General features: G+C 38.5%; 1 protein-coding gene across 1 annotated transcript in view; it reads right to left on the bottom strand.

The window, feature by feature from the left end:
- Nucleotides 1-14,701, bottom strand: part of LOC141325945 (protein quaking-B-like) — a 193,714-nt gene extending 179,013 nt beyond the window's left edge. Inside the window, exon 1 of the mRNA XM_073834664.1 lies at nt 13,995-14,701. Coding sequence (XP_073690765.1) covers nt 13,995-14,136 — 142 coding nt within the window. The 5' untranslated portion in view covers nt 14,137-14,701. The remainder of the gene's footprint in view (nt 1-13,994) is intronic.
- Nucleotides 14,702-27,558: the final 12,857 nt, after the last annotated feature.

Consider the following 27,558-nt stretch of genomic DNA (forward strand, 5'->3'; position numbering starts at 1 on the left):
CATCTGATTTTTTCCATGTGAATTTGAGTGAAAGATTAATGGCCACTCTTAGTGTGTTTGGGTAGTGATAAACCAGCTGTTATGTATGAGTCCTGTTTTCCTGGATTACTACATGAGTGATAGGATCTCTGTATTTGTAATGAAGCTTCTGAGTTTTGTTTAAGAGACTAAAACAAGTTCCTGATGAGTAGGAAGATTTGAACCATCTTGTTAACTTATTAACAACATTTTTATTTTATCCAAAGCTTCTACAATAGATAGAAATCCTATCGTCTTTTGACTATTTGTATAAAGTCAGTTTGCAGCCTCTCATGAAAAGCAATCACAGTCAATTTTGTGTTAACATGCCATTTAGAGGCAGGATTAAAAACAGTAATGTGAATTAATGTAATCAGAAATGTGAAAGGCTTTGTAAAGCAAAAATGATATCACGACATACACTAGTGTTTAAGAGACTGAGGTTTGGGGTAAGATTTGTTTTTATGATTTTGAAAGGTATTTTGTGTGCATCAAGGCTGCAATTATTTGCTGCTTAAATTTTTAGCTGAAACATTTCTTTTAAGTTTCTTTGATGAATAGACCAGCATTTATTTTAAATAAAAATATTTTACAATATTATAAATGTCTTTACTGTCACTTTTGATGAATTTAATACATCCTTGCTAAATAAATATATATTTTTTTTCTTTTCTTTTTTTTTTAATGATTTAAAAGCTACTTTATGCGCATCAAGGCTGCAATTATTTGCTGCTCAAAATTTTTGCGGAAACATTTCTTTCAGAAATGTACTACATCCTTGCTAAATTAAGATATATATTTTAATTTTTTTAAATAATTTTGAAAGGTATTTTATGTGCATCAAGGCTGCAATTATTTGCCTAAACTCTGAAACTGTTACGGAAGCAGACCAAACAAGAGAGGTAAGTGATCAATATAACAATGTTTATTATCAGCAGAGCGTTGTGGATAAGATGACGTGCAGAACCGGGTAAGTATAACAGTCCAAGTATGATATTCGTTGACTAGAGATGAATACTGAATACAGATCCTTTTCCTTTCCAGGAACGACGGGAGGAGGACTCCGACCCACACACACACACACACACCGTTGGTGATCGACGAACAGGCTTATGGCTGACCACAGCTGACTGGAACAGAGAACAGACTTCGTACTGGAATAGACGAGACAAGAGGTAAGTTTCAACAGGTAAATAGCGAGGTAAGTATGTCTTTGAGGTTTGTGAACTCGACAGAGAAACACAATGAGTCCGCTTCGTGCAAACGAGCCCGGACACTGAGTGAGGTGTGTGGTGTGCTTATATGTGGTGCTGGTGATTGGATTCAGGTGCGTATGATTAGTAATCAGGTGACTGTGATCGTTGAGTGAGTGAGGGAGTAGAACCTGGCCAATCCGTGACATTACCCCCCTCCCCAGGGCCCGCTCCTGAGGGCCGAGGCCTCCGACGTCGTGGTGGTCTACCTCGTCCTCGAGGGGCTGGACATTCAGGATGGTTACGATGGAATTCCTCCATGAGGGCTGGATCTAGAATGTCAACTCTGGGTACCCATGACCTCTCCTCTGGCCCGTAGCCTTCCCAGTCGACGAGATATTCCAGATTACCACCACGACGTCGGGACAGAAGGATTTCTCGGACCGAGTAGATGGATCCCTCTTCCAGGACCAAGGGGGGAGGGGGTTCCTCTTCCTGACCAGGTTCTGTGGAGGGAATCACAGGTGGGTGAAAGGGTTTGAGTAATGAGACGTGAAATGTGGGGTGGATACGGTACTGTGGTGGTAATTGGAGTCTGTAGGTGACGGGGTTGACCTGTTCCACGATGGTGAAGGGGCCAACAAACCTGGGACTCAATTTCTTCGAGGGCAGGCGCAGACGGATGTCTCTTGTGGAGAGCCAGACTTTTTGCCCAGGAGTGTATGTGGGACCAGGAATCCTCTTCTTATCGGCAGTGGACTTGGTTCTGCGCACTGCCCTTTGAAGATGATGGTGAGCCTCGTCCCAGACTCTCTCGCTCTCCCGGAACCAGTAATCCACTGCGGGCACCTGTGATGGTTCGCCATTCCAGGGGAAGAGAGGTGGTTGGAAGCCGAGCACACACTGGAATGGCGTGAGTCCTGTGGTGGGTTGCCGCAGTGAATTTTGGGCGTATTCTGCCCAACCCAGGAACTGGTTCCAGGAGTCCTGGTGACCATGACAGAATGTCCGGAGGAACCGCCCCACCTCCTGGATTTTCCTCTCCGTCTGCCCGTTGGTCTCAGGGTGGTATCCAGAGGAGAGGCTAACGGTCACACCTAGGAGTTTGAGAAAAGACTTCCACACCCGTGAAATAAACTGTGGACCCCTGTCTGAGACGATGTCTTCCGGAATGCCATAGTACCTAAAGACTTTGTTGAAGAGCAGTTCGGCAGACTCTAAGGCTGTGGGAAGACCTTTCAGAGGTATCAGTCGGCAGAATTTTGAAAATCGATCAACTATAACAAAGATGCAGGTGTTACCGTCAGATGAGGGGAGATCTGTCATGAAGTCAACTCCTAGGTGTGACCAGGGGCGGTTCGGCACAGGCAAGGGATGGAGTTTCCCAGCAGGCAGATGACGTGGACTCTTGGACATTGCGCACTCCTTACATCCTTGGACATACCTCCTCACATCCCTTGCCATGTGCGGCCACCAGAAGCGGTCCGTCAGCAGCGAGAGAGTGTTGTTGGCCCCTGGATGCCCAGTGCCCAGAGAGGTATGTGTTGAATGGATTAGATCTACCCGCTGGGTCCTAGGGATGAATCTGCGACCAGGTGGACAGCCCGGCGGAGATCTGGGTTCCGGAGTGGCGACAGCTGGCGGGTTGGTCCATTCAATGGGTTGAACGATGATGTTTTCGGGGATTATGGTCGTGGGTGTGTCAGGCAAGTCGTGAGAATCATGGATGCGAGACAGAGCATCAGCTCGGGTATTCTTGGATCCTGGCCGGTAGGTTATGGTGAAGTTGAATCGTGAAAAGAACAGGGACCATCTTGCCTGACGGGGACAGAGCCGTTTGGCGTCTCGGAGGTACTGTAGGTTCTTGTGATCTGTTATCACCTGGAACGTGTGGTTGGATCCCTCTAACCAATGTCGCCACTCCTCCAGAGCGAGCTTGATGGCAAGAAGCTCGCGGTTGCCGATGTCATAGTTCCTCTCCGCAGGGCTGAGCTTCCGGGAATAGTAGGCACAGGGATGAAGCAATGGAGGAGTACCGTGATACTGTGACAGAATCCCTCCCACGCCGGTAGTAGAAGCGTCTACCTCTACCACGAAAGGGAGATCAGGGTCAGGATGGGTTAGAAGAGGTGCCTGTGTAAATGCTTCCTTGAGGTTATGGAAGGCTGCGGCCGAGTCAGGGTTCCAGAGTAGGGTTCGTGGTTTTCCTTTGAGTAGACTGGTAAGCGGAGCGGTGATGATGCTGTAGTTCTTGATAAACCGGCGGTAGAAATTGGCGAAACCTAAGAATCGTTGAAGCTCTTTGATAGTGGTGGGTTCTGGCCAGGACACAACTGCAGATACCTTCCTCTCGTCCATACGGACCCCCTTCTGGTCGATGACGTATCCAAGGAAGTGCACTGCTGGTAGGTGAAATGAACATTTCTCCGCCTTGAGATATAGGTGATGATCCCGTAATCTTTGAAGGACCTCCGCAACGTGGAGGCGATGTTCGGCCTCACTCCGGGAGTAAATCAGGATATCGTCTATGTAGACAACGACAAAGTGGTGCAGAAACTCCCGGAGTACCTCGTGAATGAAGTTCTGAAATACGGAGGGGGCGTTGACCAAACCATAGGGCATGACCAAATACTCGTAGTGGCCAGTAGGGGTCACGAAGGCAGTCTTCCACTCGTCCCCCTCACGTATCCTCACGAGGTTGTACGCGCTGCGGAGGTCCAACTTCGTAAACACCCTGGCAGTGCGTAGTTGTTCGAGGGCCGCAGGGACGAGAGGAAGGGGATACCGGAACTTGATGGTGCCTTGATTGAGTATACGGTAATCGATGCATGGCCGCAGCCCTCCATCCTTCTTTGCCACGAAGAAAAAACTGGATGCTGCGGGTGATGTTGATGGTCGGATGTAACCCTGATCGAGAGCCTCCTGTATGTACTCCTCCATTGCCTTGGTCTCCGGAAGCGACAGCGGGTAGATCTTACCTCTGGGCATTGGAGCATCCGGAACTAGGTCAATGGCACAGTCCCATGGCCGATGTGGAGGTAGCTGGGAAGCTCTCTTGGGGCAGAAGACGTCTTGAAACGACGAGTAAATGGCAGGAATCTGGACTGACTGCTTCTCAACAGGACTTTCGACGGAGGTGACGTTGACAGGTAGTATCTTGTGTCTAGGACGTGGAAGATCTGGAAAACATTGGTTGGTACATTCTTTTCCCCATTTTATCACCTCTCCTGTGCCCCAAGAGAGGATGGGATCATGCTTCACCAGCCACGGGCGCCCCAAGATGATGTCCATAGTAGCTCCCTCCAGAACCAGAAACTGAATCTCCTCACGGTGCAAAACTCCAATCTGTAGGATGATGGGTTCACTTTTCCGGTGAATACGGGTCCGTGAGTTTATCCGGTTAGTTATCGGTTGAATCTGGTAGATGGTGGTTGATGCTTGGGTGCGTAGCTGGAGCTGGCGACAGAGGGTGTTGGAGATGAAGTTTCCCGCTGACCCGGAGTCGATGAGGGCTGCGACTGTAACACAGGAAGTGTGGGTGGTTAACTGAACATTGGTAGTCAGAGGATGCATGTTATCCAATTCAGAACGTATTACACTCACCAAAGATCGTATAGGACGCATAGGACAGTTGAGTCGTACGTGTCCCGCAGCCCCACAGTACATGCAAAGACCCCGGGTCAGTCTTCTCTGTCGCTCAGCTGCAGAGATTTTCCCTGATTCCAGGATCATTGGTTCTGGTTCTGGAGGGCTGGCGGATGTAACTGGTCGGAGGAGTGCAGTAGTGACGGACTGGTCTTGGTAGGATCTTAGACGATCTGAACAACGAAGTGACTGCTGAATGAACTTCTCCAATCCCATGGAGTCGTCCAAAGCAGCTAACTGCATCCGGAGATTGGGTTCTAGGCCGAGCCGGTACGTGGTCAGTAACGATCGCTCATTCCATCCGCTGGCAGCGGCCAAAGTTCGGAAACGCAGGGAGTAATCTTGTGTCGTCATACTTCCCTGCTTAAGATGATACAATTGCTCTCCTGCGGATACTTCTGCATCAGAACGTCCGAAAACCTCTTTAAAATGAGCGACGAAAGCCTGGATCGAATGGGTTGCCGGCCCGGCCTGCTGATATAACGTGTCCGCCCATTTGAGAGCTGGTCCGGTAAGCAGAGACGTGATGAAGGCTATTTTCGAAGAATCTGTGGGATAGAGAGCAGGTTGCATTGTGAATATCAATGAACATTGTAACAGGAATCCGCTGCACTCCTCCGCCCCGCCAGAGTAGGGCGCTGGTCGGGCCATGGGACTGGAAGGGACGTTTACGGGAGCCGAAGAAGTGCTGGGTGCCGGTGGTGCGGTGGGATGAGCTGAAGTTGGTGTGGTGGCATGACTAGCCAACAAAACCTTCCTGAGCGAGTCCACCAGCTCTTGAAACGGGTCCCGATTGCTCATGCTGATACTGTGTTGGTCCGGGCTAACTGTTACGGAAGCAGACCAAACAAGAGAGGTAAGTGATCAATATAACAATGTTTATTATCAGCAGAGCGTTGTGGATAAGATGACGTGCAGAACCGGGTAAGTATAACAGTCCAAGTATGATATTCGTTGACTAGAGATGAATACTGAATACAGATCCTTTTCCTTTCCAGGAACGACGGGAGGAGGACTCCGACCCACACACACACACACACACCGTTGGTGATCGACGAACAGGCTTATGGCTGACCACAGCTGACTGGAACAGAGAACAGACTTCGTACTGGAATAGACGAGACAAGAGGTAAGTTTCAACAGGTAAATAGCGAGGTAAGTATGTCTTTGAGGTTTGTGAACTCGACAGAGAAACACAATGAGTCCGCTTCGTGCAAACGAGCCCGGACACTGAGTGAGGTGTGTGGTGTGCTTATATGTGGTGCTGGTGATTGGATTCAGGTGCGTATGATTAGTAATCAGGTGACTGTGATCGTTGAGTGAGTGAGGGAGTAGAACCTGGCCAATCCGTGACAGAAACATTTATTTTAGGTTTCTTTAAAGAATAGAAAGTTCAAAAGACCAGCATTTATTTTAAATAGAAATCATTTATAATATTATAAATATCTGTACTGTCACTTTTGATGAATTTAATACATCCTTGCTATTTTTCTTATATCTTTTTAATGATTTTGAAAGGTATTTTATGGGCATCAAGGCTGCAATTATTTGCTGCTAAAATTTTTACGGAAATATTTCTTTCAGGATCCATTAATGAATAGAAATTTCTAAAGAACAGCATTTATTTTAAATAGAAATCTTCTATAATATACTTTACTGTCACTTTTGATGAATTTAATACATCCTAGCTAAATAAAAAATATTATTTTAACATTTTTTAATGATTTTGAAAAGTGTTTTATGCATAGGCTGCAATTATTTGCTGCTTAAAATATTTGTGGAAACTCTGAAACATTTCTTTCAGGTTTCTTTGATGAATATAATGTTCAAAAGAACAGAATTTATTTTAAAAAGAAATCTTTTATAATATCATAAATGTCTTTACTGTCACTTTTGATGAATTTACTACATCCTTGCTAAATAATTTTCTTTAATAATTAATAATTTAAAAAATATATTTTTAAATATTTTGAAAGGTATTTTATGCTTACCAAGGCCGCAATTATTTGACTAAAAAAATACAGTAAAAACGAAAATATTGTGAAATATTATTACAATTTTAAATAACCATTTCCTATTTGAATATCTTTTAAAGTGTAATTTATTCCTATGATTAAAGCTAAATTTTCAGCATCAACCCCTAAAAAAACTAGTTTAAATTATTTATATTATTAAATATTAAAAATACTTTTAAAAAATAATACAAAAAATAACAGTTTGTGGATGTCTAATACTATATATGTGCTATTAAGAGCCTCCAACAAAACTGTGAATATCATTTAAACATTTGACGCCACTAAAGTGGAAACTTTTGTCAAATCAGGTAATTAGCTCTTCCTCAAAAGCACTCCGTACTTTGTAAAAAGACTTCGTTTCCAGGCAGACTGGTGCACCCAGACTCCCGGAAGTTACACAGCGCCAGCCAATCAGATTTGTGCCAGCTCTTGCCATTTTTGTGTGCAATATGCATCAGACTGTCAGTGTCTGTGGGTGGTCCATTGCCGTTCCGTCTGATGCTCGACTACCTACAACTAAGAATATCTTGAATTTATTTCAGATTGTTTGAACATCGCACTTGAGTGCCTTGAATACTAAATATCATGTACTTCTAGTTACTAAATTGCAGCAGTCGGTTATTTAGAAACCTTTTACGACACCATAAAAGAACAATTTGGTGTACAAACCATGAATGACCACTGAGCATTACAGTGCCTTACGGGCTCACATACATCTCTGTTTCTATTACCATCTGTATTCAAACAGTAACTAACTCCATTCTCTATGGATGTCAGCAGCACAACTTTGCCTTATGGGCCTTGTACTGATGGCAGCGGCTGCTCCCCTGATTAAATTCATCACCTTTATTACAGAGCCGAGTGCATGGCCTAGCATGGCTGACTGCTCCTGTTGCCCATTGAGAGCATTCATCTGCACTAACGGGGGCAGGGGTTTACGCTTGGTCTGTGCATCAGCCTGTGAGCATCACGTCTGCTTCACGCAAATGCATCGCTCACAGCTGACATGCCAGGGCCGGTCGCACGTCTCGTATCTAAAGGCCACCGTACCCTTCAGAGCGAGGAGAAACAGCTCTCTACAACACTGACTATGGCAAGGGGCTTCAAATAATGTGTATCAAATACACTTGCGCTTGTTAAAGGAGGAATTGTGGTTTTAGACTGTGGTTTTGGCCAGTGGATCCTTTTCACAAACTGTGGTGAAGCGTTTCCACAGTTATTAACATTGTAAATCTAGTATAAGTTCAGTATATTTTCTTTTTTTTATAACATACATTGGCAGCACTATACTTTGGGTTATATAACCTTAGTATTCATTTTCAGAAATCTAGCTAACGCTGCTGTGTGAGTGTTTCTAAAAGCTGAGGGAGTGACGGTAAATTTGACATCTTTCTGCTGATCACTTTAATTATTTTCCATATTTTTTCCTCCTCATAGTCATAAAAAACTGTACTTTTTGCTATTGGAAAAAATGGTATGGAAGCCCGTTTCCATCACTAAATAAAAAATAATAACTGCGACTTTTTATCTCACAATTCTTTCTTTTTTTTTAGAATTGAGATATAAGTGCACATTTATGATTTTTTTTTAATATAATCTCAATTTAAATCTCACTATAAAGTCAGTATTGCGTGAACTTAAAGTTGCAAATGTGAGAAAAAAAACTTTCAAAAAATGTCCAAGATTTAAACTTTATTTATAAGGCTTAGTTTGTCACTATTTTGAGTATAAATCCCACTATTCTGACTCTATAACTTGCAATTGTGAGTTTTTATTATGCAGTTCTGAGAAAAAAAGTAAGAATTGTCAGTTTATAACTCGCAAATGTGAGTTAATATCTCACAATTCTGAGAAAAAAGTCTGAATTGCGAGCTAAAAGGTCGCAATTACTTTTTACATTTTTTATTCAGTGGTGGGAACGGGCTTCCATAAAATGGAGATATTGCTCAAAATGTATAGTGCACAAGTTCACATTTTACATTCAGTATATATTTTTCCCTCCTTTGGAAAATCATACAAACACTATTGTGTTTTTTTTTTTTTTTCATTTGCTATTGGAGAAGATGGTATGGAAGCCCAATTCCATCACTGAATAAAAAATAATAAAAGGTAATTGTGACTTTTTTACAGAATTGAGATATAAACTTACATTTCAGATTTTTTCTCAGAATTGTGGGTCCCACTTTACATTAGGTGGCCTTAACTACTATGTACTTACATTTAAATTAAACATTTGGTACAATGTACTTATTGTGTACATGCATGTTTTTACATTGTACTTATATATTTAAAAAAAAAAACCTATATGTAATTAAATTTGTAATTAATTTCTGTAATTACCATTGTTGACCCATCCCTTACACCCTAACCCACCCTTAAACCTACCCATACCACCAAACCTGTCCCTAACCTTACCTATATCCCACCTTAATAGAAGCAAAAGTGTTTTCCAATGCAATATGACCACATTAAGTATATTGTACTTAATTTTTAATGTAAGTACATAATAGTTAAGGCCACCTAATATAAACTCACAAATGTGAGAAAAAAACTTCCAAAAAATGTCCAAGATTTATTTATGCTTTATTTGTTTATAAGGCTTTATTTCTTACAATTTTGAGTACATATCCTGCTATTCTGACTCTATAACTTGCAATTGTGAGTTAATATTATGCAGTTCTGAGAAAAAAAGTAAGAATTGTCAGTTTGTATCCCAATTCTGACGTTATAACTCACAACTGTGAGTTTATATCTCACAATTCTGAGGAAAAAAAAAAAAGATGTAAACTCGCAATTGCGAGAAAAAAGAATTGTGACCCAACTATGACGACTTCCTCTTCTGAGAACTGCGGAAATGAAGGTCCATTGGAAAGGTTGCATAATTCTGAGTTGTGGAAAAAACTGCATTTGTTTATAATTTTCACAGAAATACCTGGCAGTTTTTCATGGCAAACTCACTGGAAATATACATTGGTAATATATGTTGAATGTGGATTTAATCCCAAATCACTAAACTATACACTGACTAGAAACATATTGCTCAAAATGTATAGTGCACAAGTTCACTTTCACATTTTATGTTAAGTATACATTATATTTGGCTTTATATATATATATATATATATATATATATATATATATATATATACACACAAAGCAATCAGTAGAAAAAGAGGTGAAATAGGGGTGATAGATGGCTTTTTTTTTCATTAAAAACACAAATTATCATGCCCCCTGACCTGCATGCAATTCTATATTTTAAAAGGGGCGTTCACCCAAAAATGAAATTCTGCCATTAATTACGCATGTCATTCCAAGAGAAGAAATTGTTAAATAAAGTCGCTATTTTTGTTTTCTTTGCGCCAAAAAGTATTCTCGTAGCTTCATAACATTACGATTGAACCACTGATTTTCACAATGTCCTTACTAATTTTCAGGATCAGAAAGCTCTAGGGTTTAATAAAAAATATTTTAATTTGTCTTTCAAAGATGAAAAAAAGTCTTAGGGGTTTGGAACGACACAAGGGTGAGTAATTAATGACAGAATTTTCATTTTTGGTTGAACTATCCCTTTATGGGATTTTCCTATCACTAAAACAATGGGTTTCTTTCCAGGAAATATTGATTAACTGCATATAATGTAATACATTCAGCTAAATACGGTAAAAGATAAGCAGCCTTAGTTTTACAGTGTTATCTGCCATTTCAAACAGCTTTCTCATCCAAAGCGAGTACCAGCTACGAGGGCAGTCCCCCTGGAGCAACCCAGGGTTAAGTGAAGTACTCTAGGGCACAATAACAACAGAGGATCCCAGACACTCCGTCAGTATACGGTGCCCTCTGATTAAATGTGAACTTGTGACCTTTGGATACTGATAATATTACCAGCTTCTGTAACTACTAAACGAGCACCATCCCAACTGTTGGAGAGAAAATGATAATGATGCTACAGTAATTTATAAGAGAATTGAACAGTTTGTCTAGATTTCTGGTTTCAGTAGACTACAGTAATCTAAAGTAATTTACAAAAATTAACAGTGCTCTCAAAGTAATAATGACAGCAATTGCCTAAAATCCAAAAACGCTCCCAAGCTACCGCTTGCATCTGATTATATGATATTACAAACGAGAGTGTAAAATGAATGCACATTATGAGATGGATGCAAGCCGACACGAACGCACACATTCACACACTCTCATCCAAACAGAGCCAGATTTGTTGGATATTACAGCACCCCACGGGGAATATCACACATGCGATCTCACACAGCTACTGAGCGCTTCTGAGCTATCGCTTGCCTCGATTATCGATGATGCCACAGATTTTCAACACTTTCAATTCATTTCTCCATTTTCATTCTCACAGAGCCGTGCAGGAAAGAGTTGCATGTATGATCAATGTAGTGGTCCAGCATGAGCGCTAGACCATAATTTACGTTCTCCTCATCGTTCTAGGACAGAATAGAGCTGAGCTCGGCAAAAGTCGATGATTTAGCGTTGCTTTGCTGATGGTTCCACTGTAGCGACAAAGCTTTTGAGATTACAAAGGAATATGTTTGCATTGAGTGCATGAGTTGCAGTTCTGTAGCACTGGATCCAATGAAACATTTGCAATTAGTCTGCATTTGCACACGCTCCTAACATGCAGATCTGAGCAGTGTGTCCTGTTCATCGGAGGTCAGGGATCAGTTCTGCAATGGTTCAATAGTGGAAGTGAAACCGACTGCTCAGTTCACTCTCATGAGCACAAGACTAACTCGCTGTCTCAGTCTGACGGAGTGTGTGCTCCCTTGACAGCGTTATTAATTCAGATTTGCACAAGCTAGACTGTGACAAACCCATAATGTGAGGTGGAGGAAACTCCTCTAACTGCCATATTACTCAAAGATATTGCATTAAACAGCATGACACATCTCTACGCCAGATTCTCACCAACTCTTGATATAAAAAGCTGTGAAGATTCATGACGTGAGTCATACTTCGCAAGAATGTTCTTCATGTTGGCAGGTAAGATCAGCCACATCGTCCTGATTACATGGCTAATGTTACAGGCGAACATCAGCGGCTTTATCCAGAGAGGAAAGCTAGTTTCGACCAGGAGGAAAGGCTGTAAATGTGAGTGACAAGAAATAAACAAGAAAGCGACTGTGAAACTGCTGCAATTCACAAAGCGCAGAGTGTAAAGCCAGGCCGCAGGCCCACCCGAGGGACGTATGATGATGTCCAAAAAGCATGTTTAACAGGATAGTGTGTATTCAGTGTTTATTTTACTGTCTATAATTGATAAACGACTAAATTTTATTAGAAGTCTAAAAACAAAACTGACATTTTAAAATTACATCACAGAGGAGTTATTAGGTTTACGTCATTCCACTGTGATTTGCAGATGAATACGATCCTCGGGTATTCAACTGCGCATGCCAAGGGACTGCATCCACGCTGGAATGGCATACTGGGCGCAGATGATTCACCAGCGGAAAACAATTATTTGGGACCACGTGTGTCAGCGGTTATAAGCCTACCAACCGTCCTAACTCGTGCAAGCGAGGGTGCTAGCGATCAAAGATGTCAAAAATATAACGACTCCCTCTCCCTCACACTGTAATGAGAGCGTAATGATGAGTAATGAGTCGGTAATGTAGAGTAATGTGTGTAATGATGGAGTTTTATAAACGTAATTTAAAACTAAGGTTTGCTCAAGAGGTTCTAAATTATTACAAGCACATCATGATCTGAAATTACGTTTGCTTTGTTTGACAACATCTTTTTTTTTTCTATTGGCAGGGAAATTCATGTGTTAAACAGGCAAGAATATTACAAAACAAAAGAACAATGAAAATCAGTCTACAGTGACAGAACGGCCTGTGCATTCAGGAATAAAAGGAACTCACAAGGGGGCCCTCTCTATTGACAGGGGTCTATCTCTAAATAGATTAGATAGATAGATAGATAGATAGATAGATAGATAGATAGATAGATAGATAGATAGATAGATAGATAGATAGATTGATAGATAGATAGATAGATAGATAGATAGATAGATAGATCAACAAGATGCTTTTAATCATTCTTTTAACACCTAATCAACATAATTTAATTTGCAATGAAGGCCCAAGGCTCTCTATAAAACATTTATAAAACAGTCTGAACGAGAAAAAGAGCACAGTTTGCGCAAATATATAAATCTCATTTACAACTTTGTAAAGTTGACAGCAGGAGCTCCTACAAGAGGTTTCTATAAAGAATTAGTCAGGAGCCCCCTGGTGCCACACAGTGCACGTAATTTTCACCCTAAACCACAAATTACCAAGTGGTTGACTGCTCTGGGATAACACCTAAACCATACCATGGTGCACAAAGGCTACTCTAGTAATTATAGAAAGAAATGGATTATTGTGTGTTCTGTTTTGAACACACATGTTGTGTTGTTTTTGTATGTTGGGTTATTTTGGTAAACAAAAGCGGTCCTGAAGAGGATCTGTAGGCGAAACAGTAAGTTTGTCTTGCTTGTGCAAGCTGGCTCACTACATTTTGGTTATTATCACGTAGACAGTCCAATACAGTTTGCACAACTATTCACTCATATGTGATGGTCAACTTTCTCTTTTAAGACAGTCGAACCGATGGAATGGGCTACATCAGCTATGCTTGTGGTAAATCTCAGTTAATTCAGAGTTTAAATGAGAGAAATTTTACTTAGGGGTTTTATTTTCGCCTCAGACAAAGTCTCCTAAACAACTGTTTCTTAAATATCAATGTGGAATTTGTCAAATTAACCGGTCTTATTAACATAAACATATCCAAAAGATATTTGTCTAACCAGGTATACATTAATAACCTAGGAATCACTGTAAAATCATTTCGCAAGCCACAGGTAGCCCCTTGCATTGGAGAAGTAGCGGCTACCGAATGCGAGCGTAAACTTAAGCAGCTATTAAAGCAGAACTAAAAGGCTGTAACGTTACAAGTCGTGTGTTTGGCAAAACAGGGATGACGATCTGACACCAAACAAGCAACAGACGCCATAAATTGTTGCTATCAATCGGTTTGCCTTAAGCGCAAACGACCCGCGCTCCGCTTCCAGCACCGTTTTGACAGACGCGTGTCTTTGCATTAACATTACCTTCATCGAGAAGCCGTTCGAGGTGGTTGAAGATCCCGCAGAAGTTGGGCAGACTGCTCATCAGTTTCTTATCATTCATGAGCTGCATCAGATAATCTGGGGTCGGCTTCGGCTTCTCTTTCGTTTCCATTTCCCCCACCATATTCCACAGAAATCACCACCGACGCCCCAAAAATAGACGGAAAAAGTCTCGAAATAAATAAAGGCTTGAATATAAATAATAAATAGAGTAGCAAAACGCAAGTGAAGAAGGCAAGTGCCTGACTCGTCCGCGGAAAAGGCTGCTGTCTCTGTCTTTACGCACAATCCGCTGCTGCAATAGGCTATACGGCAGTTTCTGGGAATGACAGTTGTTTAGGGCAGCTGATGAAATGAAATTAAATGAACAAAATGAAATAGAAACGTGCGGAGAGGGAAGCCAGGTGTCCGTTCAGAAACAATCCCCGATAAATCCCACAAGTTACTCGCAAAGGCGACTCCCGCGTGCCCAGTGCCCCTTTTAAGATTTATTTTAGCGAGAGATTTGTCCTTAACTTCCTCTTGAGGCGGTGAAAATACACCCTTTCCCCGAGTTCCCCAGAGCTTCCTGTGTCTTGTCTGTCTGTGTATGTGTGCAGCACTAGAAACGTCTGTCCCTCCCGTCTCTTACGCGCAATAAAGGCGCTTTCTCAATGAGATTGGCATTCGGTCCTCCGTTACCGACCAGCTCTTCTTGCGCTTCCGAGCCCGTCACATGATCACACTGAGTCCCAGCAGCAGAAATCAGACTGTGGGAGGAGAGAGAGAGAGAGAGAGAGAGAGAGAGAGAGAGAGAGAGAGAGAGACTGTACATTTGAAAAACAATTAGCCCATTTTAAATGCGACTCGTTTCTGAAGCATGTCTGTGAGATATGCATCTGGCGTATTGTGATGAATGACTTCACATGAACTGTTCCATAGAGATGCTTTTTTCCCTCCTAGTGCGTGCAAACTGCAAGTGAACGTGAATGTCTATCCGTTCTTCAAAACGCTTGTCCTCTACACTAAACAGTTATCAGTTATCACGAGTTTTCAAAGTGTTTTCATTTACTCCCAGTCATGTTGTTCCGAGAAGATGTTGTTTGTTTTATAAACACAAAACGAGATGTCAGGCAAAATTTGAGCTTAAAATATATCCATATCCCTGGACCACAAAACCAGTCCTAAGGATCAACTTTTTTGAAATTGAGATTCATAAATCACATTGATGTATGGTCTGTTAGGATGTTTGGCTGAGATACAGCTATTTGAAAATCAGAGGGAGCAAATAAGTCAAAATATTGAGAAAATCGCATTTAAAGCTGTCCAAATGAAGTTCTTAGCAATGCATATTACTAATCAAAAATTAAATTTTGATATATTCACGGTAGAAAATGTACAAAATATCTTCATGGAACATGATCTTTACTTAATATCCTAATAATTTTTGGCATAAAAGAAAAATTGGTAATTTTGATGCATTCAATGTATTGTTGGCTATTGCTACAAATATCCCCGTGCTATTTATGATTGGTTTTGTGGTCCAGGGTCACATATGTGTTACTGTATATTCTTACAAAGCCATGCATTTAGGTTTGTATGAGGAACAGACTAAACTTAAGGTACTGGATTAGTTTAGTTCCTCTTTTATTGTGCTTTTTTAGTTGTCACAAAGAGCAGCCCAGACATTCCACCAAATATCTCCTTTAGGGTTTCACGAAAGAAAACCATGCTAGTTTGAAACAACATGAAGGTAAGCAGTCATTAAAAAGCTAAACTGAGTTGTTTAAATTCTACAACTTGCTTGTTTCATTGAGAATGAAAGCACTTTCCCCATTGTCTTGAGGTGTTTGTGAACCTGAGTGTGTATTGGTCACATGGGTCTAATATTAAAAGACTCATTTGTCCTCTCTTGGCAAGCTGGATGGGAATAGTGAAGTAGAAGTGCGATTGACTAAATGCCGGCGCACATCAGAACGTACCACAATAGTAAAGAAGAAAACAAGGCATTTATCTCAATAGGAGGACTTCCTCTGCAGAAAAAAAAAATCATTACACAATGCGGATGGAGTCTAATGCTTTGTCAATATGTGCCAATACTCAACTAAAGCTAACGCTATGGGAACAGCTCCTCCCTCTGGATTAGAGCGCTTTTTAATTTACATAATTAACATTCTTTTTGTCCCTGTTGGAGCGGCATAAGAACAGCACAAGATAGCTATTAGAGATTTGAAGCTTGATCCATTACATTTCCATTCCTAGCAAAAAAAGAGCCATGCTCTAGTACTGCACTTTGAAATAGCAAACGTGCAATTTCAGAGAGAACCAAAGTTATTTTCCCACACAGTAAGCATAATTTATGACTGCTTAAATCCATTCATTACTATGTTTATATAAATACTCTAATTGGCCTAATGGTTTTGTCACTTCTTTTGTTATGCAAAGCAGTTTTCATGCACGGTGCTGTTTGGCTTTTAGACGCAGCCTTGAAAGCAATTGTTCCAGTCGCCGTTTGACGTTACATTGGTCCATCACTCCTATTCACGTGAGTGAAAAAAATAAGAAGCACGTATAAGAAATTGCCGGAAAACAAAACGAGGGAGAATGTGGAACAGCGCACCAGAGGGCTGAGGAGATGAGGGTAGAGAGGGCCGGCGGCCCAGTATCTGACAGCATGGAAACAAACGACCCACCAGAACAGGAAGGGATTGTCCAGGTCCTGCCCAGCACCTTTTCATCCCTTTGTGATGCCCGGGGCTTTCACATGCAGATCGCCTTGGACGCAGAGGCCTGTGTTAGGGCGCCTTGCCCTCCTGACTACAGAGAAAGGGGTGTATTTACCCCTCACCCCTTCTTCAGCGAGAACTGCCCCTCCACCCCGCGGCTCTCCGCTCCCTCGCTTGCTCTCCAAATGACGGAAGCCTTGTTTGAGAGCAGAGGAATTACGTTAATGAATGCATTCCTTCACACATGCACCCTGAAACCGGGCAAGCTGGTCTCTGTTTGGTTGAACCAGGGAACAAGTGCACTGTCGCTCTCAAACCCTCGCCTTTCATCTCGCTCCGGGTCCCTCTTTCTAGCTCGATCACTTTTTCACTTGTTCGCTTTCCTTCAGACATCCCAGATCCCCTCATAAATCCCCTTCTCTGCAAGCGCATGTGACCAGTATGTGGGTTTGAGCTGAACATGAAAACAGCCTGTAAACTGATGAATCCAGACGAATCCAGTCAAGGAAAAGAAAAGCCTTCACTGTGGTTACACTTTTTCTACAGCATTTGCATGCTTTTGAACATATATACAGTTGAGGTCAAAAGTTTACATACACCTTGCAGAGTTTGCGAAATGGAAAGTATTTTACCAAAATAAGAGGGATCATACAAAATGCATGGTATTTTTTTTATTTTATTTAGTACTGACCTGAATAATATATTTCACATAAAAGATGTTTACATATAGTTCTCAAGAGAAAATAATAGTTGAATTTATAAAAATGACCCTGTTCAAAAGCTTACATATACTTGATTCTTAATACTGTGTTGTTTATTTGAACCCTTTCCATCAATGACTATGATTTTGAGATCCATCTTTTCACACTGATGACGATTGAGGGACTCATTTGCAACTATCACAGAATTTACTGTCAGGCAAAATGAATTCTGGGAAACACGTTAGTATCTTCTGTAGCTTCTGGAGGACAATACTAAATGTAAAACATAATCAGAATCAGAATGAGCTTTATTGCCAGGTATGTTTACACATACTAGGAATTTGTTTTAGTGACAGAAGCTCCAAAGTGCCACAGAATGACAGTGACATGACAACACAGATTATAAAAAGAACAATATACAAGTATACAAGACAGACAATGTGCAAAAATAGCAGACACAATATAAAAAAATATTCAATTTACTATGTACAGGTATATTAGGTGCAATAATAAATAGATGTACACATCTTCATTTTGTTCAAAAGTTTACACCCCCATCTCAGTGCATTGTTTTTCCTTCTGAAGCATCAGTGAGTGTTTGAACCTTCTGTAATAGATGCATATAAGTCTCAGTTGTCCTCAGTGTGAAAAGATGGATCTCAAAATCACAGTCATAGTCGGAAAGGGTTCAAATACACAAAAATGCTGAAAAACCAAAGAATTTGTGGGAGCAGAAGGATTTTTCTTAAGAACAGCAGGCAGTTTAACTGTTCAGGACAAACAAATGACTCATAAACAATCACTAAATCACAAAAAAAAAACAGCTTTGGATCATTCAGGTAGCAACACAATATTAAGAATCAAGTGTATGTAAACTTTTGAACAGGGTCATTTTTATAAATTCAACTATTGTTTTCTCTTGTGGATTATATGTAAATGTCTTTTATGTGAAATATCATTTCTAGGTCAGTACTTAATAAAAAAATAACATGCATTTTGTATGATCCTTCTTATTTTGGTAAAATAATTAACATTTTACAAATTCTGCAAGGTGTATGTAAACTTTTGACATCAACTGCATGAAGAGTAATTAGCCAAAATAATCTCATTAGTATTTAAAAGTGCAGCTTTTCTTAACATTTGGGCACAGATACTTGTAATATCAACATTTGGAAATTTTTAGAAATATACAAATGTTAAAAATCCTTTGAGGTTTAGAGAACATTAAATTCATAGGCTGATTTAATCATATTTATGAGAAACGAAACTGTGTTTGACTTATTGCATTTCATATTTCTTAAGCTTGCTCCTCAAAGGATTTATGAATTGTTTATTAATGATTAACAGACAAATAGGAACTCCACTATGTAACTGTGTTAGAGTACTAAACTCTGCTCCACTGTCATAATGTTGATATTGTATGTTACTGTGTGTATATACATATTTTACATACTCAAAATAAGCATAACAGCCCTCCAGAGAGCTGAAAACCGTTACAGTAATAGTAGCAGCAGAAGCTTATTTAAATATAAAATTGCTTGGATTAACTTAATGATTAACATTTGATAGAAAAAATTGAGAAAATCAATGTGCTGATGTGTCCTGTAAATGTGAAGAATCTGTGCAATTATAGTTTTGTGAAGCCAGAGTGCATTAAATTTAATTCAGTCATGAATGATTGAATGCATTACTGAAACAACCATGAAACATCAATAATCATTTCCATAACTGAGCTTCAAGGCTCATTTCCAGTGCGAAATGTCTTATCGAACACATTACTAAATTTGATCATGTTCCACAAAATAAATCGGTCATTAGTTCCCATGGCAGCCCTGTGGCTCAGTGGACGCTGAACATCCATGAGCAGATCCCTACCACATAGCCCGTGCCACCTAAAAATCCCACAAAAAGCCCGATCAGGTTGTCTCCAAGTTTTTTTTTGCTGGCTGAGTCTTTTGTAACATGAATCCGCTGTGTGCTAATTTAACGCGCTGCAGAGATAAAGGGGGCAACTCATGTTAGTTTCAGCATCAGAGGATCGGAATGTGGGCCATTTAATGCAGGAGTCAGACAATTCCTCTCAGACAGACCCACATGGTTAAATGAATAGAGAAGTAATTAACAGAAAGCCTTGACTCACCAGAAAAAACAATATTCAAATCAGAGAGAATGAGACAGAATGATAAAAGCTGAATGCTAAAATATTTTTTAATGTTATGGAACTGCAAACTATAAAAAGGGAGAGGATAAAGCAATAAACAACTAACAAACAAGAAAACAGTATGCTTTTTACATTTATCTTTCACACCTCAAATCATGTTAATGGCAAATTTGAGAATAGAGATCACAGTCTAAGAGGCTCGATTTCATTCATAACTCATGTTTAGTTATTGTGTTTTCGTTGAATAATACATATGTATTGTACTGTCAGTGGCCCTTTTTTAAATCTAAATCTAGAGAACGTGAAACTTTAGGATATGTATCTAAAACCTTCATTAGAAATTGGCTTAAAGGAGTAGTTCACTTCCAGAACAAAAATTTACAGATAATGTACTCACCCCCTTGTCATCCAAGATGTTCATGTCTTTCTTTCTTCAGTCGTAAAGAAATTATGTTTTTTGAGAAAAACATTTCAGGATTTCTCTCCATATAATGGACTTCTATGGTGCCTCCAAATTTAAACTTCTAAATTGCAGCTTCAAAGGGCTCTAAACGATCACAGCCGTGGAAAGAAGGGTCTTATCTAGCAAAACAATCGGTTATTTTCTAAAAAAAAAAATTACAATTTATATACTTTTTAACCTCAAATGCTCGTCTTGTCTAGCTCTGTGTGTACTCTGTATTCCGGTTCAAGACAGTTAGGGTATGTTGAAAAACTCCCATCTCATTTTCACCTCCAACTTCAAAATCGTCCTACATCGCTGTTTTACCGTTTTTTGTAAAGGGTGTTTGATCTTATTTGCACGTGCACTTTGTAAACACTGGGTCGGTACTTCTGCAGCGATGTAGGACGATTTTGAAGTTGGAAGACATACCCTAACTGTCATGAACTTGAATACACAGAGTTCACGCAGAGCTAGGCAAGATGAGCGTTTGAGATTAAAAAGTATATAAATTGTAAATGTTTTTAGAAAATAACCAATCGTTTTGCTAGATAAGACCCTTCTTCCTCGACTGGGATCATTAAAAGCCCTTTGAAGCTGCATTTAAACTGCATTTTGGAAGTTTAAACTCGGGGGTACAATAGAAGTCCACTATATGGAGAGAAATCCTGAAATGTTTTCCTCAAAAAACATCATTTCTTTACGACTGAAGAAAGAAAGACATGAACATCTTTGATGACGAGGGGTGAGTACATTATCTGTACATTTTTGTTCTGAAAGTGAACCACTCCTTCATTTACAATGTTCATTTACTGTAGGAGTTCAGAGTTAAAGGGGTCCTATTATGCTTTTTCACTTTTTGAATTTTAGTCAGTGTGTGGTGTGTATGTTTGGGCATAAAAAACAACTACAAAGTTACAAATCTCAAAGTCCACTACAAAGGGAGATATCTCGTTTTTACAAAATCCCTTTTCAAGAACTACAACGAACGTTTCCTTTAGACTACAGCGTTTGTTTGTTTTGTTTTTTTGGATGCTATGATGTCACAACGCAGTCCATTAGAATATTATTCAAATAAATCCCGCCTACGAAATTTCTAATCATTGGAGGGATGAGGTGTGGAACTTTAGCGATGTAGCATGGGCAGCCGCTTCTGGGATGCTTCAGCAAGCTGCAGGGCGGCTCGTATAAATGCGAGCATTGACTAAACAGTCCACAAACTGCTCCGGTAGCTGTTATATTAAAAATGATAAAAACTCTTAAAAAGAGTTATATTAAAAATTATCCCATGTGTTTTTGTAAGAAAAATATCCATATTCAAAATGCAAGAATCACTTTAATCTAGTTTGCGCAGTTGTACATGGAACTTGCTATATTTGGTAAGGGGCGTGGCAGGACTGAAACGCGGTCTAAGCTGTTCGCCAATCGCAACGCAGTGGGACTGCTAACCAATCACAACAAATTTTGTTTTTCGGAAGGCGGACCTTTATCAAACCCAGAACTAATCGAGCCATTTGTGCCAGCCTGGGGAGAAAGCTATTGTAATAATGTAAATTATGTGAAAAATAATGCACCAAGCATGAGAACATGTTCTAGTGCACCCCCAAAACAAAATAAAGACTTTGTAAAAGAGCATAATAGGACCCCTTTAAAGCATGGTCAATTAGTGGAATTTAGGCCAAATTTTAGGTGTACTTGTCTTTTATAACTTGAATCATTTTAAAGGCAAATGCCAGAAATGTGAAAATAGACACTAGAAATAATTACCCCATTATTTACACTTGTATGGAAAAGAGCGACTAGGACATTCTTCAAAATTTCGGCTTTTGTGCTCTACAGAAGAAGGTTACACGTTTGGAATTACATGGGGGTGAATAAATGATGGCAAAATTCTGATTAAAAAATTGGATGAACTAGTCCTATAAATCAAAAAAGTTAATTTTAGTGCTCCTACATGTCAGAACAGATAAAAAAAAAAAATCACAAAATCCCCCATCTGAGCGTACGAGACAATCTTTCCACCTCAGCTTTTTCACTATTGTCTACAACATGGACAATTTATTGAGTCAACAGGGGATCTCTGAGAGATAGTACCTTCATGTAAAATGAGTTGCCAGGCATATCGTTTTCTCCTCATGAGCCTATCCCTGCTTGATTTGATATTATATTGCGCCCTTTGAGGCTTAATGCAATTTTGGGCTTGTTTGATTTAAACCCTTTTCCAGAACGAACCCAGTTGTGTTGATAAAAATATTCACTTTTATTAAAATTCAGTAACAGTCCTTTTTGGCATCTTTAGTCCCTATTCAAACAAATATGCCTACATACTCTACTATAAGATGAAACGCAAAGCTGATCGAATTCATAATATAAACAGATCTATGGAGTGAACACAAATGGTATACTTGAGTTTATCAGTGACATCAGATTTGATTTGTCGTATATATGAGTAATGTTTCCCACATGCAAAAGCTGAGTCTTTAAACACAAAGAGCTAAACTGTTTTCCCTTTACTAAGAGAGGACTTGCCCGGGCTCTTCCCATGACAGAATATGAATGATGAGATAATCTAATGGCGTCAATATGATGCTATTATAGGCTGCCAGTATCCCAGTCTGAATGTGATTTACATTACAATAACACTTTCTTCTTCCTAGGCCTTATCACACACAAACCAATTTCTCCTGGCCTAATGTATTCATGATTATTGATGTCTATAGTTATTGGTTTATTTATCATCATTTATAATCAAACACAATCTAATATATTCTGTGGCTTCAGTAGCTCTTGTAAATTTGCCGTGTTTGTGTTGCTTTTATACTTTATATGGCATTTTCAGTAAACGATTACGCATGATTTTTGCCTGGCAGACGATAACACAAATGAAAATATACCATATCTGAAGACCAGAATAAATACTTTAGGGTGGGCTCTTTTATATTGTGCCAGTAAACCAGCAACCCTCAGGGGATCATATTCACGTAACATTATTAAGAATATTTTTTTTTTCTTAAATGCTATTTTCTTCTTGTTTTCTAACTTAAGAATTAAAGTTAAGAACATTACAGTGCCTTGCGAAATTATTCATACCCCTTCATTTTTTTCACATTTTGTTATGTTGCTGCCTTATGTTAAACTACTTTAAAATTACTTTTTTCCCACATCAATCTACACTCCCTACTCCATAATGGCAAAGCAAAAAATAGGTTTTTAACATTTGTGCAAATGTATTAAAAATAAAAAACTGAAAAGATCCCGTTGCATAAGTATTCATACCCTTTTCTGGGACACTCGAAATTTAGCCCAGGAGCATTCATACTGCTTCTAGATGTTACCACACTTGGAGTGGAGTTAAACTGTGGCAAATTAATTTGAATGAGTATGATTTAGAAAGACATACACCTCTCAGAAAAGGTCTAACAGCTGAAAATGCATATCAGAGCAAAAACTAAGTCCTGAGGTCAAGATAACTGCCTGTAGAGCTCAGTGACAGACTTGCATTAAGGCAATGATCTAGAGAAGAGTTCAGAAAAACATCTGCTGCGTTGAAGGTTCACAGAAGCATTATCCATAATGGAAGACGATTGGAACAACTAGGACTCTAGAAAATGTCTGCCAGCCCCCATCCAAGCTGACAGAGCTTGAGAGGTGAAAAGGTGAGGCAAAGAATGGCAGATAATTGCCAAATGCAGATGTGCAAAGCTTGTCACATCATACCCAAAAAGACTTGAGGCTGTAAAGGTGCTTCAACTATGTACTGAGTTAAGGGTATGAATACTTATGCAATGTACTTATTTCAGTGTTTTATTCTTAATAAATTTGTAAAATTTGCAAATCTGGTTTTTGCTTTGTCATTATTATGGTGTATGGCATGTAAACTGATGTGGGGAAAAACTAATTTAAAGCAGTTTTTCTCTGCATTTTAGCAGCTGTAGTGACGTCTCGTAAGCAAATCAGGTGTTTTGTAGTTAGATGTAAAAGTGAACATTAGAGTCTTAATTTTCTCCTGGCATCAGAGCCACTGAGAATGCAGTGTATTAGTTTTGCTTTTGATGGTAACACACGACCGAATATACTTAAATTTGTTTATGTCTGCGCAAATCATTTTACTCCAGCTTTCTGAACGAGGGATAATTCAAGCACGTTTTGCTAAAAAGTAAAAACTCAAGGATGAATCAGTACCCACTGTTTTATGATTATTTGCAAATTGCCTTTCCTCTTTCACAGAATAGAGGGGCGGGGTGAGCAGAGCTCATTAGCATTTAAAGAGTCATGCACCGAAAGAGGTCACTGTGAAAGTAAAAACAGTGTTGTTTAAATTTTAACTAAAGTACAGTATGTTGCAGACTTCATGAAGACCCTAAAGAATCATACCAACTTGAAAATGGGCATCCCTTGTCCCCTTTAAGATGAATTTTAATTCCTGAAAAGATGGTTTTTAAAAATAATTGATTCATGAAAATAAAGTTAGAATAACTTTCAACTTGTCTTAAATCTCTAAAGGTAAGATGTTTAATACATTTATTGAATGCTTGAGATATTAATCATCCAGTGACACCAGTGATCGATATTGTAAACAACAATCAGTCATGTTGATACGTGACATGATGTTTTGCTGAACTTGATATTGAGTAACAACTTCAAATTCAAACAGGGTACTCATTTTTTTAAATTTCATAATTCGAGAGAGAGAGAGCGCAAGAAAGACAGGCTGAAGATGATAGCAACAGGCAGCTTCATTTTGAGACAGGCTCTTTAAAACCCTTCTGTTGTATTGAAAATCTGGGTATGCCATTGTGCTGCAGGTCAAAATGACCCTAATTGGTTTCTATGCCATTCATCAAAATTGCAGAGAGAGAGAGAGAGAGAGAGAGAGAGAGAGAGAGAGAGAGAGAGAGAGAAACAACCCTAAAAATGTATGTAAGAACAGAAAACCTCTATTGCAACTTCTGTAAAGATTGAAAATATGTGAGAAATTATGAGGAAAAAAAGTTTAGGGGTCAATTTGACAAGCATATTTTTTTATTTTTAAAATTAGCTACACAGACACTACGACAGAGTTTTAGTGCCACATTAAAAAAAAAGTACGATTATGAAACTAAAGTTGTAATATTACGAGAATAAAGTCGAAATGCTTTAAGAATAAAGTCAAAATGATGGGAATAAAGTTGAAATATTTTGAGAACAAAGTCGAAATTATGAAAATAAAGTCTAAATATTAGTCAATAAAGTAAAAATTATGAGAATGAAGTTGAAATGTTTCAAGAATTAGGTCAAAATTACGAGAATAAAGTCAAACCGTTTCGAGAATAAAGTCGAAATATTTTGACAATAAAGTCGAATTTTTTTTTAATAAAGTCAAAATGTTTCGAGAATAAAGTCAAAATATTTAAAGAATGAAGGCGAAATGTTTTGAGAATAAAATCAAAATGTTTTGAGAAGTTATTGTTGTTTTTAATTAAATATATGTGAGGAATGAAAGATTGGATGCCACAGACGTTTTTATAGAGTAGGTGGTGGAATTTTCACAAATAAAACAGTATAATATGATGAAACAAATGTCTCATTGTAATCGAAAAGACGATTGATTCACATGAATTCAGTGATCTGTCCTGCCACATTAAAGAGTGTGAAAAACACACTTTATTTCGCTATAAAACTGACAGATTTTGAAAGCTGAGACTTTGTTTTATATTAAAAGTACCAAAAGCACAAAGCTTATAGCTATTATTGGGTGGCTGGTGCACTACAAATAGGCCTAATGAATGCACTCAAAGACGTTAAATATTATTTCCAAGCATACTATAACACAAGCGAGTATAACACATGGTATGATTTCTGCTAATAATCCCACATATATTCAAATCAATTCTGGTGGCCAGACTATTTGCATGCACAGGCTATACTCTCAAAATATTATAACTTTAATTGCTACGATTAAATTTTTGTAATTTTGACTTTAATCTCAAAATATTTAGACTTTATTCTCGAAACTTTCGACTTCATTCTACAAACATTTCAACTTTATTCTCAAAACATTTCAACTTTATTCTTGTAATTTCGACTTTATTCTCCAAACATTTTGACTTTATTTTTTAAAAATCTAGACTTTATTCTCGTAATTTTTACTTTATTCTCAAAATATTTTTACTTTATTCTTGTAATTTCGACTTTATTCTCCAAACATTTCAACTTTATTCTCAAAACATTTCAACTTTATTCTCAAAACATTTCGACTTTATTCTCGTAATTTTGACTTTATTCTCAAAATATTTAGACTTTATTCTTGTAATTTCAACTTTATTCTCCAAACCTTTCGACTTTATTCTTGTAATTTTTGACTTTATTCTCCAAACATTTCAACTTTATTCTCGAAACATTTCGACTTTATTCTTGTAATTTCAACTTTATTTTCCAAACATTTCGACTTTATTCTCAAAACATTTTGTCTTTATTCAAGAAACATTTCGACTTTATTCTTGTAATTTCGACTTTATTTTCCAAACATTTCGACTTTATTCTCCAAACATTTCGACTTTATTCTCCAAACATTTTGACTTTATTCTCAAAACATTTCGTCTTTATTCAAGAAACATTTAGACTTTATTCTTGTAATTTCGACTTTATTTTCCAAACATTTTGACTTTATTCTCCAAACATTTCGACTTTATTCTCCAAACATTTCGTCTTTATTCAAGAAACATTTCGACTTTATTCTTGTAATTTCGACTTTATTTTCCAAACATTTTGACTTTATTCTCCAAACATTTCGACTTTATTCTCCAAACATTTCGTCTTTATTCAAGAAACATTTCGACTTTATTCTTGTAATTTCGACTTTATTCTCCAAACATTTCGACTTTATTCTCCAAACATTTTGACTTTATTCTCCAAACATTTCGTCTTTATTCAAGAAACATTTCGACTTTATTCTTGTAATTTCGACTTTATTCTCCAAACATTTCGACTTTATTCTCCAAACATTTTGACTTTATTCTCAAAACATTTCGTCTTTATTCAAGAAACATTTCGACTTTATTCTTGTAATTTCGACTTTATTTTCCAAACATTTCGACTTTATTCTCCAAACATTTCGACTTTATTCTCCAAACATTTTGACTTTATTCTCAAAACATTTCGTCTTTATTCAAGAAACATTTCGACTTTATTCTTGTAATTTCGACTTTATTTTCCAAACATTTTGACTTTATTCTCCAAACATTTCGACTTTATTCTCCAAACATTTCGTCTTTATTCAAGAAACATTTCGACTTTATTCTTGTAATTTCGACTTTATTTTCCAAACATTTTGACTTTATTCTCCAAACATTTCGACTTTATTCTCCAAACATTTCGTCTTTATTCAAGAAACATTTCGACTTTATTCTTGTAATTTCGACTTTATTCTCCAAACATTTCGACTTTATTCTCCAAACATTTTGACTTTATTCTCAAAACATTTCGTCTTTATTCAAGAAACATTTCGACTTTATTCTTGTAATTTCGACTTTATTTTCCAAACATTTCGACTTTATTC

The sequence above is a fragment of the Garra rufa genome, chromosome 2 (genome assembly GCF_049309525.1).
Source record: "Garra rufa chromosome 2, GarRuf1.0, whole genome shotgun sequence".
NCBI lineage: Eukaryota > Metazoa > Chordata > Actinopteri > Cypriniformes > Cyprinidae > Garra > Garra rufa.